Raw genomic sequence first — 11,660 nt, 5'->3', positions numbered from 1 at the left:
CTCGGAAGTGGAGTCTAGTTCGGGAGCCGAATCCAGGCGGTTTGCCTACTTCCCTTGTCCCAGCTGTTGCTAGTTTTCCACCAGCTCGTGGGGGACAGGGCACGCAGCGCAAAAGCCTCACAGAAGCATGTGTACAGTCAGTGGCGTTTACATTCGCCGCCTTCAAGCGAAACTCCGACCATTCTGCATGCCACGAGCCGGACAAATCGCCGACGGCGCTGAAGACCTCGTGACTCTTTGACTCTGTCGAGCGAGGCGAGATCGCTACACGAAATTTGATACTTGGCGAGCTTGACCCAGGCAGCTTTGACACTCTGTGACTGTCAGCTCACCACACGAGACTCGTGACACTCACCCTCGGCCTCGTAGTTCCGTCACCACATCCCCACACTGCGTGCAATGTTGCTGCAAATTTATGTTGATTAATTTCTAGACCCGCTACGGTTCGCCGGCGGTGACAGGGCGGCAGAGGAGGTCCAAATCGGCGGCCCTTTGGCTGGAAGAGAAGCTGCACCGCTTGCCAAATGTGAGCTTCATTTAGATGACGAGTCACTTGGACAGTGGGCTTAACCGAAGATGAGGCCTCTCTTCAAAGGGAAAAGCACTTTCGTCTCGCTTGAGTTCTGGAATTCTTGCACCTCTTCGTGTCGATCCACCACCATCACATCCATAATCCAGCATGGTCTACGCTAACAAGGAAGTTCAACAAGATCCCCGCAGCGTCAAAGTGGTCGGCAACGCGAGACACGACAGTACCGACTCGCCACCATCGACGCAAGACGTAGCACATGATGCCGCCTACATCGCCAAACTTACAAAATGGTGGACTGACGACGAGGAGGCAGCCGTTCGACGCAAGTTGGACGTTCGTATTATCATTATCTCATTCCTGTTGTACCTTTGCGCAACTCTTGATCGTTCAAATTTGGGCAATGCCAAGACAGCCGGGCTTGAAAAGTCGCTCGGCATGAGCGACGCTCAATTTCAATGGCTCCTCACCATCTTCTATATCGCCTACATCCTCTTCCAATTCCAAGTGATGATGTACAAGCTTGTACCGCCTCGCAGCTGGATCACCTTTTGTGTACTGATCTGGGGCGTGGCTGGCGTATGTCAGGCAGCAACGCATAACTGGGCAGGGATGATGGCCGCTCGGTTTTTCCTAGCGGTCTCGGAAGCAGGGTACGGTACGGGCTTTGCCATGTACCTCAGCTTCTTCTATCCGAAAACCGAGATCGGTGCGAGGTTCGGATGGTTCGTTTCCGCAGGTGCATTGTCAAGTGCGATTGCGGGAGCGGTTGCATATGGATTGGTCCATGCAAAGACCAGTGTGGAGTCATGGAGATTGCTCTTCTTGATCGAAGGTGTTCCGACATTGGCCATGGCACCGATAGCATATTGGTTACTGCCAAATAGCGTACAGAGCGCCAAGTTCTTGACAGTGAGGGAGAAGGCGATTGCCGAAGCACGACTGTTTCGCTCACCTCCTCGAGCCGAAGCTGTTGAGTTGCGGGAAAGCAAAGCTCTTTCATGGTCATCTATCAAAAGGAAAATCAACTGGTCGCAAGCAGGAGCAGCGTTCAAGGATCCCATGTCGTACATCGCCGCTTCGCTGCTCTTCATCATCAACGTCGGGTATTCTTCGATTCCGGTTTACACGCCGACACTAGTGGCGGAGATGGGGTATGGAAGCATCAAAGCGCAAGGACTTTCGGCCCCACCTTACGTCCTCGCATTCATCATGTCGATCACCCTGTGCTGGGTGACCGATCGGCTTCAGATCCGCGGGCCCATCTGCACGTTGCTCCTCATCATCGGTTCCATCGGATACCTAATGCTAGCGACCTTGCGTTCAACAGCAGCGCGCTACGTTGCAATATGGCTAGTCGTCAACGGTCTTTTCCCATTTATCCCAATCCTTTACATGTGGTTGATGGACAATCAAGCTAGCGAGTCCAAAAAGGGTCTTGGACTGGTCATCTTTGCGACGATCGGTCAGTGTGGACCAATGTTGGGAACCCATCTGTTCCCAGCCAAGGAGAAACCGTATTACGTCAAGGGAACGGCGGTGAGTGCTGCACTGTTGCTGTTTGGTGTAATTGTATCGGCGGCGGCCAGTTTCAGGTTCTGGAGCATCAACCGACGTAGAGACATGAACGACACGCTGCGGGCCGACCGAGGCGCAAGCGCCGTCGATGCTGCTCATGTGACCGAGAGTTCGAGCGAGTTGGATAAAGAAAACGCCCAGCCGCTTTCCGGTGAAGTGGAAGAAAACATGACCGAGGCGAACAGAAGAAAGATCCACGTGCTACTGCATGGTGAGGAGTCTCCTTACTTTCGATACACAATCTGATGTGTTACATGCTCTGCTCTGATTCTCGTCATCTGCACAACCGTTCTTGTCTAACGAACGTGGGTGTGAAAGTTTGGTTTAAAGGCACACTGGTATACACAGCAGAAAGCGGGCCGTTACGGAGTGCAAGGGGGAAAAAATGTGAAAGTATTGAAGCGCTCAAGCGCGTCTGTCTATCTAGCAGACACTGCTCCATTCGGGGCACGGAATGGTGCCCCACTGTCTTCCAGTGACCTCGCGCAGCATGGTACGCATGAAAGTACCCATGCCGTCCGGTTGAATAGGAATAGGGATGTCTACGCCCTCGAAACCGATCTTGTCGACGCTGCAGACGACAGCGGCGGTACCGGAGCCGAAAACTTCACAAATTTGGTTACCTTCGGCTTTTTCAATGATCTCATCCATGGTGACCTTGCGTTCCGAGATGGTAAGGTTCTCAGGTTTGGGCAGACCTTCTATTTGGACGTTTCCTGCTTTGTAGGCACGCAACAGCGACAGGATGCTGTCGCGAGTGACACCGGGAAGGATGGTGCCATCGTCGAGCGCAGCGGTGGCGATTTCATATCGAGTAGCATCGCCATCCGCTGCCTGGTCGCGGAAAACGACAAAGAGGTTCATCGCACCCACTTCAGTGAGCTGTCGGTCGGGACCGAACAGCCACAAAACCTGGTGGTAGCCTTCCAACAAGGCATCCATAGCAGGTCGTGTTGCACCGGCGTAGTTGGCAGCGAGCTTGTAGCAACCGGTTCCACCAGGCCATGCCCTGACGACGTCAGTCCTCGCCAACAAGCTGACAGGCTTGGATCCAGTGCCGCTGGAATAGTAGTTTCCAACCGGACTGCAGATACAGTACAGCTGTGCTTCGGTGGGAACGCCCATACCCAGCGTGTCGGGAGTACCAATGAGTGTGGGGCGGAGGTAGAGCGTCTGGCCTTCTCCGTAGGGAACATAATCACGGTCGATTCGAACAAGCGTCTTGATGAGCTTGATGAATTCGTCACCATCGAAAGTGGGCAGACCAGCACGAGCAGCGGAACGGTTCATACGCTCCATGTTCTTGTCCGCTCTGAACAAGCGGATCTTGCCCGAACCGTCGGTGGAGCGGTAGGCCTTCATACCTTCGAAGAGTCCGCTGGCGTAGTGGAGTGCAGGTGCGGCAGGGGAGAGCGAGAGCGGTCCGTATGGCTTGATCTGTGGTGCTCCCCATCCGGTCTTATGATTCCAGTTGACGATGAGCATGTGTGGTGAGAACTTTTGACCAAAGACGAGATTCTCGAAATCTGGTGCGGCGGGGGTGGGGTTGAGGTTGACTTGCAGCAGCTCGGCGTTGAGCGGCGCCATGGTCGAGGTGGAAGCGGCTGATTGGAGCTGCTGAGCAGCGCCTGCTGAAGTTGGTGCCGGCATCTTTTCGGAAAGCGGATTGATTGCGATCGTACAAGGGATCCGGGAGTTAGTGTGACAAGACAAGGTGAAAGGTGCACAAATTCGTCCGGGGGCTCAATATAAGCAAACCATGTTCAGTCACGCACGACGAGTCGCGCCCTTTTCCGCGAAGACTATACGAGTCACCGATAAGAGGCACGAGTTGCACGCCTCCCAACTCGTGACTGCGCTGCGATGCCCTTCACAGTTCGAAGTTTGGAACAGGAAAAAATGCCCGGTTCACGCGACTCAAATGGAAAAATTCCCTCCTTGCAAATCGCCGCTCATCTAGCCGTTGACGATCTCGGCTTTTACGGTCAAATAAACAAGGCAGTCAGAAACTCCCCTTGCTTACATGTGGACAGACCTGGATCGTATCGCCCAATCGCATAAGGGTGCAAGCTGCCTAGTTCTGAGCTGTGGAACGCAACAGGTAAATACTTGAGCAGGCCGTCGCTCGAAGATAAGCAGCACTTGGCTGCCGTATCGTACAACATCTTTGTTGATTGTGTTTTGTATTTTCTTTGTAGTTAACTTATCCGAAGAACAGATGATGACTGGACAGCAACCCTAAGTTGAATCTGATGTCGGTGGCATACATTCGTGATTCACGATTCACGATTGCCGCTCCACTCTCGTGTCTTGCTGAATGTGTAAATCACGAATCGTGAATCACGAATAGGCTCGTCTTCAATCTTTTGCCCCCCTTTGAAATGCCGGTCTAACAGCCATGCTTTCTCTCCATGCTCCACGTGCTCCACGTAGAGGTCCTCCATCGAGTCGAATCACGAATGCGTGATAACTTAGCCAGACCCGATCTGTTGATGTTGTGCGACATCCACATCTTAAGACACCTTTCGAGTGACCGACTCCAGGGCTGGTACATTCAGATTTCGCTGTCCCCGTCAGCATGTCCAAAGCATCCACTTCAGCAGCCAGCTCGTTTCCCTCTGGCCTCGTTGCCGACACCGATGACAGCGATGCCCCCGCCCCCGAGTATCGATACCAAGTGGAGATCGCCCAAATGATGTTTGTTTTCGCGGATGTCGTCGACCCTTCGCCCGACGTGACGCGTCTGATTGAAGACATTGTTCGCTCTCAAACAATTGAAATGATCATCCAATCGCGTCGCTTGTCGCAACGACGTGCTTCCAAGTATCTCTCTCCCGAGGACCTCATCTTCCTCATTCGGTATGACCGTGCCAAAGTCAACCGTTTGCGCACCTACTTGTCCTGGAAAGACGTCCGCAAGAACGCCAAGGACTCGGGTGACTCGGCAGGCGGTGCTGGCGGCGCCAACGATATCGACACGATGGACGATCCCACATCCATCGACGGTCCTGGTATGAAAGCTGCCAAGATGAAGATCCGTTTACCATGGGAGATCTCTTCCGTCTACTCGGAACATGTGCTAGCGCTTCCTAACGCCGACGGAGAGGAAGATGAAGATGACGACGACCTCGAAGCGCACGAAGCATCCATGCAACGTCTGAAAGATGCAGATGAAGCAACGAGACGCATGACGCGCGACGAATACGTTCACTACTCCGAATGCAGACAGGCGAGCTTTACATTCAGAAAGTCGAAGAAGTTTCGAGAGTTCATCAACGCCAGTGCGTATCTCGATGTCAAACCGAACGACGACATCATTGATATCCTCGGCTTTTTGGCGTTCGAGGTGGTGAGAGAGTTGTGTTTGGGCGCCGTAGCGATCAAGAAGAGTTTGGAAGAGCAGAGGGCGGCGAGGATTCGCGCGGATGCTTTACAGCAACAGCAAAAGCAGCAAACGGGAGCATCAAATCCGACTGCCTTTACGTCAGCTTCTGCCACTTCTTCAGCCCAAAGCTCTTCCAACCCCAGCAAACGCAAACAGCAAGATACCGCAGATGCCAACGCACCCGCATCCGCAACTACGAATAGCACGGACAAGAGAGCGAAAATCGAATCCACCACTCCTGACTCAGTCGACGACACTACGACCCCTTCAGCTGATTGCACACTCACAACCGCCACCCAACCAGAAACCGCACCTATACAGATCACCTCGACATCTTCACCACAACCACCACCACCAGCAGAACCAGACACAGCGCTCCAACCGGCAGATAACGAACTATGCACCCTCTTCTCGCTCCCTCCTTCGATAGAAACTCCTCTACTCGCATCACACATCCATGAAGCTTTCGCAAGATTGCAGCGCAAGCATCCACCAGCGCTAGCATCAGGCGTCAGAGGCTCGGCCGGCCCGGGTGGCTTGCGAAGAACGCGTGTCTTTGTTATTTAGCTTCGAATGAGCATTCCCTTTTCGTCCTATGCAGCATTAACGCAAACGCTGACGATAACGCACTTTCAGTCTTGACGCTCTCTACCACAAATACTGGAAGTGATTTTGGGACTCGCAAGATTGGCAAACAGACTAATACACACTAAGATACAAACTAAGCCAAGCAGGCCAAGCGGGCCATCCCGTTGAAACGCATTCAACGTCACTGTTTTTGAGCTCGTTGTTGCAACAGGGTGAGCGAGTCGTCGTCCAGATTCCACACGCTCTGCTTCTGGAGTAAGTCGAACGCGTAATTGACAAAACCGCTGCTGCCGTCCGACTGCAGAGGATCCTCGCCGCCTCCGCCGCTTGCACCTTGATTCGTGTAATAGCGGTCCAGCGGTCCACCAAATATGTCCTCGCCATTCATGCCCACGTTGGCGCCCGGAACTTCGTTGGAAAAGGCAAACGGCGGCATGTCGGCCATGCTGGTAGACATGATTTCCTCTGCGCTACCTGGCAAGCTGAGATTATCAAAAATGGACGGGGTGACAGCCGGCAAAGGCTGATAGGTCGACGCCTGGGAATGTGGGCCGTTTAGGTAGTCGGCGTCGGCGCCGCCAACACCCCACTGAGCAGTGGTGGATGGTGTCATGAGTCCGAACGATAGAGACGGGGGAAGGCCCGAGGCACCGCTCAAGGACGGCATGCGCGCACGTGGCACGGGTTGCGGCGTCTTGGGTCCAGAACCATCGATGCCGAAGAATGACTGATTGCTGCGGTTGATATCGTCGGCCTGGGGCTGAAAGTGATGCGTGTCGATGTTGCCCGAAACCGGTGAGTGGTCCGAGCCTGACTGTGGCGTCATGGAAGCAAGCTGCAGTGTTGATAGCGGCAGCTGCCTAGCCTCGAGGCCCACCGGTTGATCGCTTTGGCTCCCGGCATGAGCAGCTTCGACTTTGCTTCGGGGCATGCGCGCACCCTTCCGCTTTAATCCGCTCGCTCGATCGGCGATAGGCCCTCCCTGCGCGGAAAGCACCGATACAGAGTCGTCTTCCGTCTTAATGTCAGACACCTCGACGCCATCAGACGATCGTTTGACACCCTGCTCAGGCTGAGTGCCCGTCTTGGGCACAGCGACATGCGTCGAAGCTATGATCGACTCTAGAATGTCAACAGCCTTACCGCAGAACTGCCAACGATCTTCGATAGCCCGCAGAACTTCGATCGACTGGCGCAGATCGGTCAAAGCAGAGCTCGAGACACGCCCTCCGTTGCGCTTGGCTCCCCAGATGACCATCACCAAGATGCTGCTCGCAGATGTTGATCGGAAAACGACGGTGATGCCAATCTTGTTGTGCAGACCGCGATCTCGGAGGTTGTAAAATAAATGGCTGATGCTGCGCGCCGCATTGGTGCAAATGGCAAGCGAGGGAAAGTTGAGGCTCGAGCTGTCGTTGGCTCCCTTTCTGGCCGCGATGAAGGGTCGATGCACCAAGATTTGACAGTTGTAGTACTTGGAATATAGCAAAGACGATTGTAAAAGCCATTCGTCGTTGCGTTCATGCGGGTCGCAGCGTAGATGCTGTGGCACAGTATCGAGCCAATTGTTGAGCGCTGAGTCAATCTCAGAGACCAGCCGCTCGTCCCATTCCTTGGAGTTGATGCCGAATCGGATCTTGGTCTTGTGGAGCGCATAGACTGTTTTGAGTGTGCGTCCGACAATCTCGTCGAGACGCAGCGAGCAGAGGAAGCCGCTGATGAGTGCGGGCTTGCCTTCAGGCTGTTTGGGCAGAGGCTCCGTGTCCGGTGTGTTGAAGAGATACTCGTCGTCGATCTCGATAGGTAACTCTAGATCTATGTCCTCATCTTGTAGCATGATAGGTCTTCCAAGCGACGAGGCGCATTCGCGGTCAAGACTATAAGCAACCCAAAAGACACGCTTGTAGGTCTCCTCTTCGAGCCTGGACAGGTTCAGTTTCTTGGCTGTGTGCTTTCGATGCGCACCCACATCGAGCAATAAACGCATGGCACCGCCGAGGAGGAGCCAGGAGCCAGAAGCGGAAATCGGAAAGCCCAATTGGTAAACGGTCGAGAGCAAGAAGCATTGGATGCGCAGAAGCGGCTTGTCAACCCTAGCATTGTGGAACATGAGACCCCTGGCCGCTTGCCACCAGTGCATACCACGCGAGTGCTTGTCGTGCGGGTAGGCTTTGACCCTGACGTCATCCACGTACTGACTGCCGACCATGAAGATGCAAAAGGCGAGCGGGAGCCATTCGAGGTCATGGCGCAGCTCGGGACGGTTTGCCAACTCGTGGCGAAAGTGCGATTCGTTGATTACAGGGTACTCGCGATTCATGCGGCTAAAGTAGGCATCAACGAGTATTTCGACCAGATCTGGTGCAGGCCAGGCAGAGAGGACAGCGCCGGGACTAGTGGGAGGATCGTTGAAACCGGAAGGAATGGCCCAATATTCTGGACGTGCCCCTTTGGGATGAATACCGAGTTCGTTAAACGACTTGCTGCTGATCTTTTCGAGGAGCGGCAGCGAATGCATGGCGCTGGCCTTGCCGATAAACTTGTGCGTTGGTGGAGTTTGTGAAGCAGAATCGAATTTGCTTTGGTCACCGACGATCATGCGCTCGGATGAGCTACTGTCAAAGGTCTCGGAGTTCGAGGCAATGACAGGTTGCGCTTTGATATCGATGTGGCCAAATCTGCTTTCGATAAAGGCAATGTCATCTTCAGAATCATCGTCGCTCGTTTGAGTGAGATCGGACTCTATATCGAGGCGCGACTTGACGTGAGAAGGCGAGAGCATCTGGGAGAATGAAACACTATGGCCACAGAAGCTGCTGGCACGGTCGAGCGTGAGGGGTGCGATGGGAGTATTGCTCTTTGTGGGTGAATGTTCTTGCAAACCATTGAGATCAATGCTTTTTTCGTCGCCTTTGTCATCGGGTCTCCTGATGGGTTTGCCAATGCGGTCAGTGAAGTCAACGCCTGGAGCCAAGGTAGAAATTAGCTGTTCCATCTTGACGATGCGAGCCTCGATGGCCTCGATGTAGCTGCGAGGCGGTGCACGCTTGCGCGCGGCATCTACAAAAGTGCATTCGTAGCCATAGTTGGCGCTGGTCGCGGCAAATTAAAGGTGGAATGCCGCCAGTGCAAGTATGTCAGATTCAAGTCGATCAACCATGTAGAGTGGAACCAAAAGAATGGTTACCTACCAATTAGTACAAGCGCCCTTGTCAGGCTGCAAACCATCACAGCGAACTTTTTTCTTTCGGCAGGTCTGTGAAGTTGGGTAAGGGGCCAGAAACCGTCAGCATGGGTCGATCGGATCGATGTTGAACAGTGCGCCTTCTATACCTACATCGCAAGCTCGCTGTACTCTTCTTCTTTTGCCGGCACCTTCAGCATCGTCATCGTGGTTGGTAATATCTGCCGAGGTGTCAGCAGCTTGTGAGGGCATGTCGGGGGCTGGGTAAGTCGAAGCTACGATCGGTTGTTGAACGGGCATCTGCATGGACATTTCTGCAGGATAGCCAGAAGAGGGAGGCATCACGTGTTGATGATAGATGGCTTCAGTCGGCGGTGGGGCGCTGTGAGAGAACATGTTATGATTAAGCATGATGGGCGCAGCAGCTGCACTTGAAGCGTGCGATGTTGAATGGGGTAGGGCAAGCGCCCTAGGCGATTGGGGAGGTCAGCACGGGCGAGTTGATCAATGGTGCTAGCCCGGCTTGACTGGGCTAGCTTGTGGTAGGTGTACAGCGACGTTGCAATCCAAGATATCTGGTGCCTTTGCAGGGTCGATTGGAATAAAGTGAGAGGTGCTCGTCGAGTCCTCGATGGGGACTTCGGGTTACGTACGCGGTGGCTATGTCAGACAGACAGACAGACAACTGGCGGTGAAGAGGAGGCTAGTTTCTGCGGGCCAACAGTCTGACAACGAGGTGAACCACGTTAGGAACGGTACGTGCGATAGATGGAACGTAACGCGATCGCCAGAAGTGATGCTGATTGAAATTGGAGTAAGACTCGACTACGGTTGCTCTGGAGATTCGTTCGGAGATTCGTTCGGGAATAAGATTCAAAACTAGAAGTGGGACAGCGAGTTTCGAGATGAAGTTGAGCGGCGAATAGTTGTGGCGTTTGCAGTGGTTGCGCGGATGATTAGGACGACAAAGGTTCGAGCGGTTTTGAGTTGGGGGGGGGGGGGGGGGGATTACGACCTGGCACCATGGAAGGCTGATGACCTTTTGGTTGCAAAGGTTCATGTTGGAATCACGAATGGACTTGATTGGATTCGCACGGCGACACATCATCGGCATGACAGACAGCACCTTTTCACCATCAAGCAAGAACGCCTTGGCTTAAACATCGGGCAGAACAGAACAGGGCGCGTGATGTTAGAAAGCCATGCAGTCACGATTGTGTACAGTAACTTGCGCTGACAGCCCAAATGCAACCAAATCGGCGTCTAGCGTTACGCTAGGTCTTGCTACCAATTCAAATTCACATACACTCATGACTGCAGCCTCCACCCGGACAAAAGAGATGGGCAAAATACTGTATCTATCTTCTTTCACAAGTCCAGCACACTTTGATTTTTTTTTTTTGTTTGAGAAAGAACAATGAGGTTCACCATTGTTTCTACCTTGGACTGGACTCATTTCTTTTTCGGCTTTTTTTCCCTTTCTTTCTGATATGCTGTCGTCTAGCTTTTCGAAATTTCGCAACCTGTCTCGATTCTCGGGGTTCACCACTGCAGTTACACGTTCTCCGCGGAGTTAACGGTGCCACACGTCGAGCCGTATTTGTCTGATTTCTTCTGATGAACTAGCACGTAGTATATACGCATTTTGATCAACTCCAGGTACTTGGCAAGTCAAGCCGCAAGCCTAAATATTGGTCGATGTGTGACGAATGCGGTTCACCCGCTTCATTCACGATTGCCACCAGGTCGTCTGGACGGTGCGCGGTTCCTATCTTCAATCTCACTATCGACAGCGTCTATTTCTCATATTGACGTTCGTTTGCCGTGATGAGCGTTCACGCAACCGATATCTTGCTTGCGGCCTTCGGAATATTTATCGTCAAGGCGCTCGCTCGCCGCCGTCCGACTGTGGTTGGTGCAATCGGAGTTAGAAGGTCAGAACTGCAGCGGAAGTTGGTCGGTGATGACGGAAATGGCGTCGTCGTGAGAGCAACGGTTCCGCCACACTTTGCTGGATTGCATCTGGTCTGCGAAGCATCCATCGCTTTCGCTGCTGGTCTGGATGTTCTGTAAAACTTGATGACCGGAGCTTTGCACGAAATTTCACCGTTTTTTTCAAAAATTGTTCCTGCTCTTTCTCTCGGCTTTTCCGATCCGCACTTCCGCGGCACCTTGCGTCCGTGCGATCTTGCCTGTCACCACGTATTTTTTTAATGATGATAAATTTAAAAAAAATACCGGTGCAGATGCCTCAGCATGCTCGTTGGCCACTTATTATAAAACCATCGCTTGGTGTTTGCAAGGTTTCCGCGGATTCGCTCAAGCATGCACTACGTTATGTCACCACGAATCATTTTGGAGTGTCGGCTGGACCTGAAAACGATGTCGGCTGCGCG

At 53.1% G+C, this 11,660-nt stretch overlaps 4 protein-coding genes across 4 annotated transcripts; 2 read left to right on the top strand and 2 right to left on the bottom strand.

Moving 5' to 3' along the window:
* Positions 1-679: 679 nt before the first annotated feature.
* UMAG_00116 (uncharacterized protein) lies at positions 680-2,353 on the top strand (the record flags this gene model as incomplete). Its single annotated transcript, XM_011387773.1, has 1 exon — positions 680-2,353. The coding sequence occupies one exon, from the start codon at positions 680-682 to the stop codon at positions 2,351-2,353; it is 1,674 nt and encodes a 557-aa protein (XP_011386075.1).
* Positions 2,354-2,530: 177 nt separating this feature from the next.
* On the bottom strand, positions 2,531-3,757 carry UMAG_00115 (putative branched-chain-amino-acid transaminase; the record flags this gene model as incomplete). The annotated part of the gene is made up of 1 exon (XM_011387772.1): positions 2,531-3,757. One exon carries the CDS (start codon positions 3,755-3,757, stop codon positions 2,531-2,533), a length of 1,227 nt encoding a protein of 408 aa, XP_011386074.1.
* Positions 3,758-4,685: 928 nt separating this feature from the next.
* On the top strand, positions 4,686-6,059 carry UMAG_00114 (transcriptional regulator SPT3; the record flags this gene model as incomplete). Its single annotated transcript, XM_011387771.1, has 1 exon — positions 4,686-6,059. The coding sequence occupies one exon, from the start codon at positions 4,686-4,688 to the stop codon at positions 6,057-6,059; it is 1,374 nt and encodes a 457-aa protein (XP_011386073.1).
* A 202-nt stretch (positions 6,060-6,261) lies between these two features.
* On the bottom strand, positions 6,262-9,675 carry UMAG_00113 (uncharacterized protein; the record flags this gene model as incomplete). Its single annotated transcript, XM_011387770.1, has 3 exons — positions 6,262-9,172; positions 9,272-9,336; positions 9,418-9,675. The coding sequence occupies 3 exons, from the start codon at positions 9,673-9,675 to the stop codon at positions 6,262-6,264; spliced, it is 3,234 nt and encodes a 1,077-aa protein (XP_011386072.1).
* Positions 9,676-11,660: the final 1,985 nt, after the last annotated feature.

The sequence above is a fragment of the Mycosarcoma maydis genome, chromosome 1 (genome assembly GCF_000328475.2).
Source record: "Mycosarcoma maydis chromosome 1, whole genome shotgun sequence".
Taxonomy (NCBI): Eukaryota; Fungi; Basidiomycota; class Ustilaginomycetes; order Ustilaginales; genus Mycosarcoma; species Mycosarcoma maydis.
This window is presented reverse-complemented; position numbering and strand designations above follow the sequence as displayed.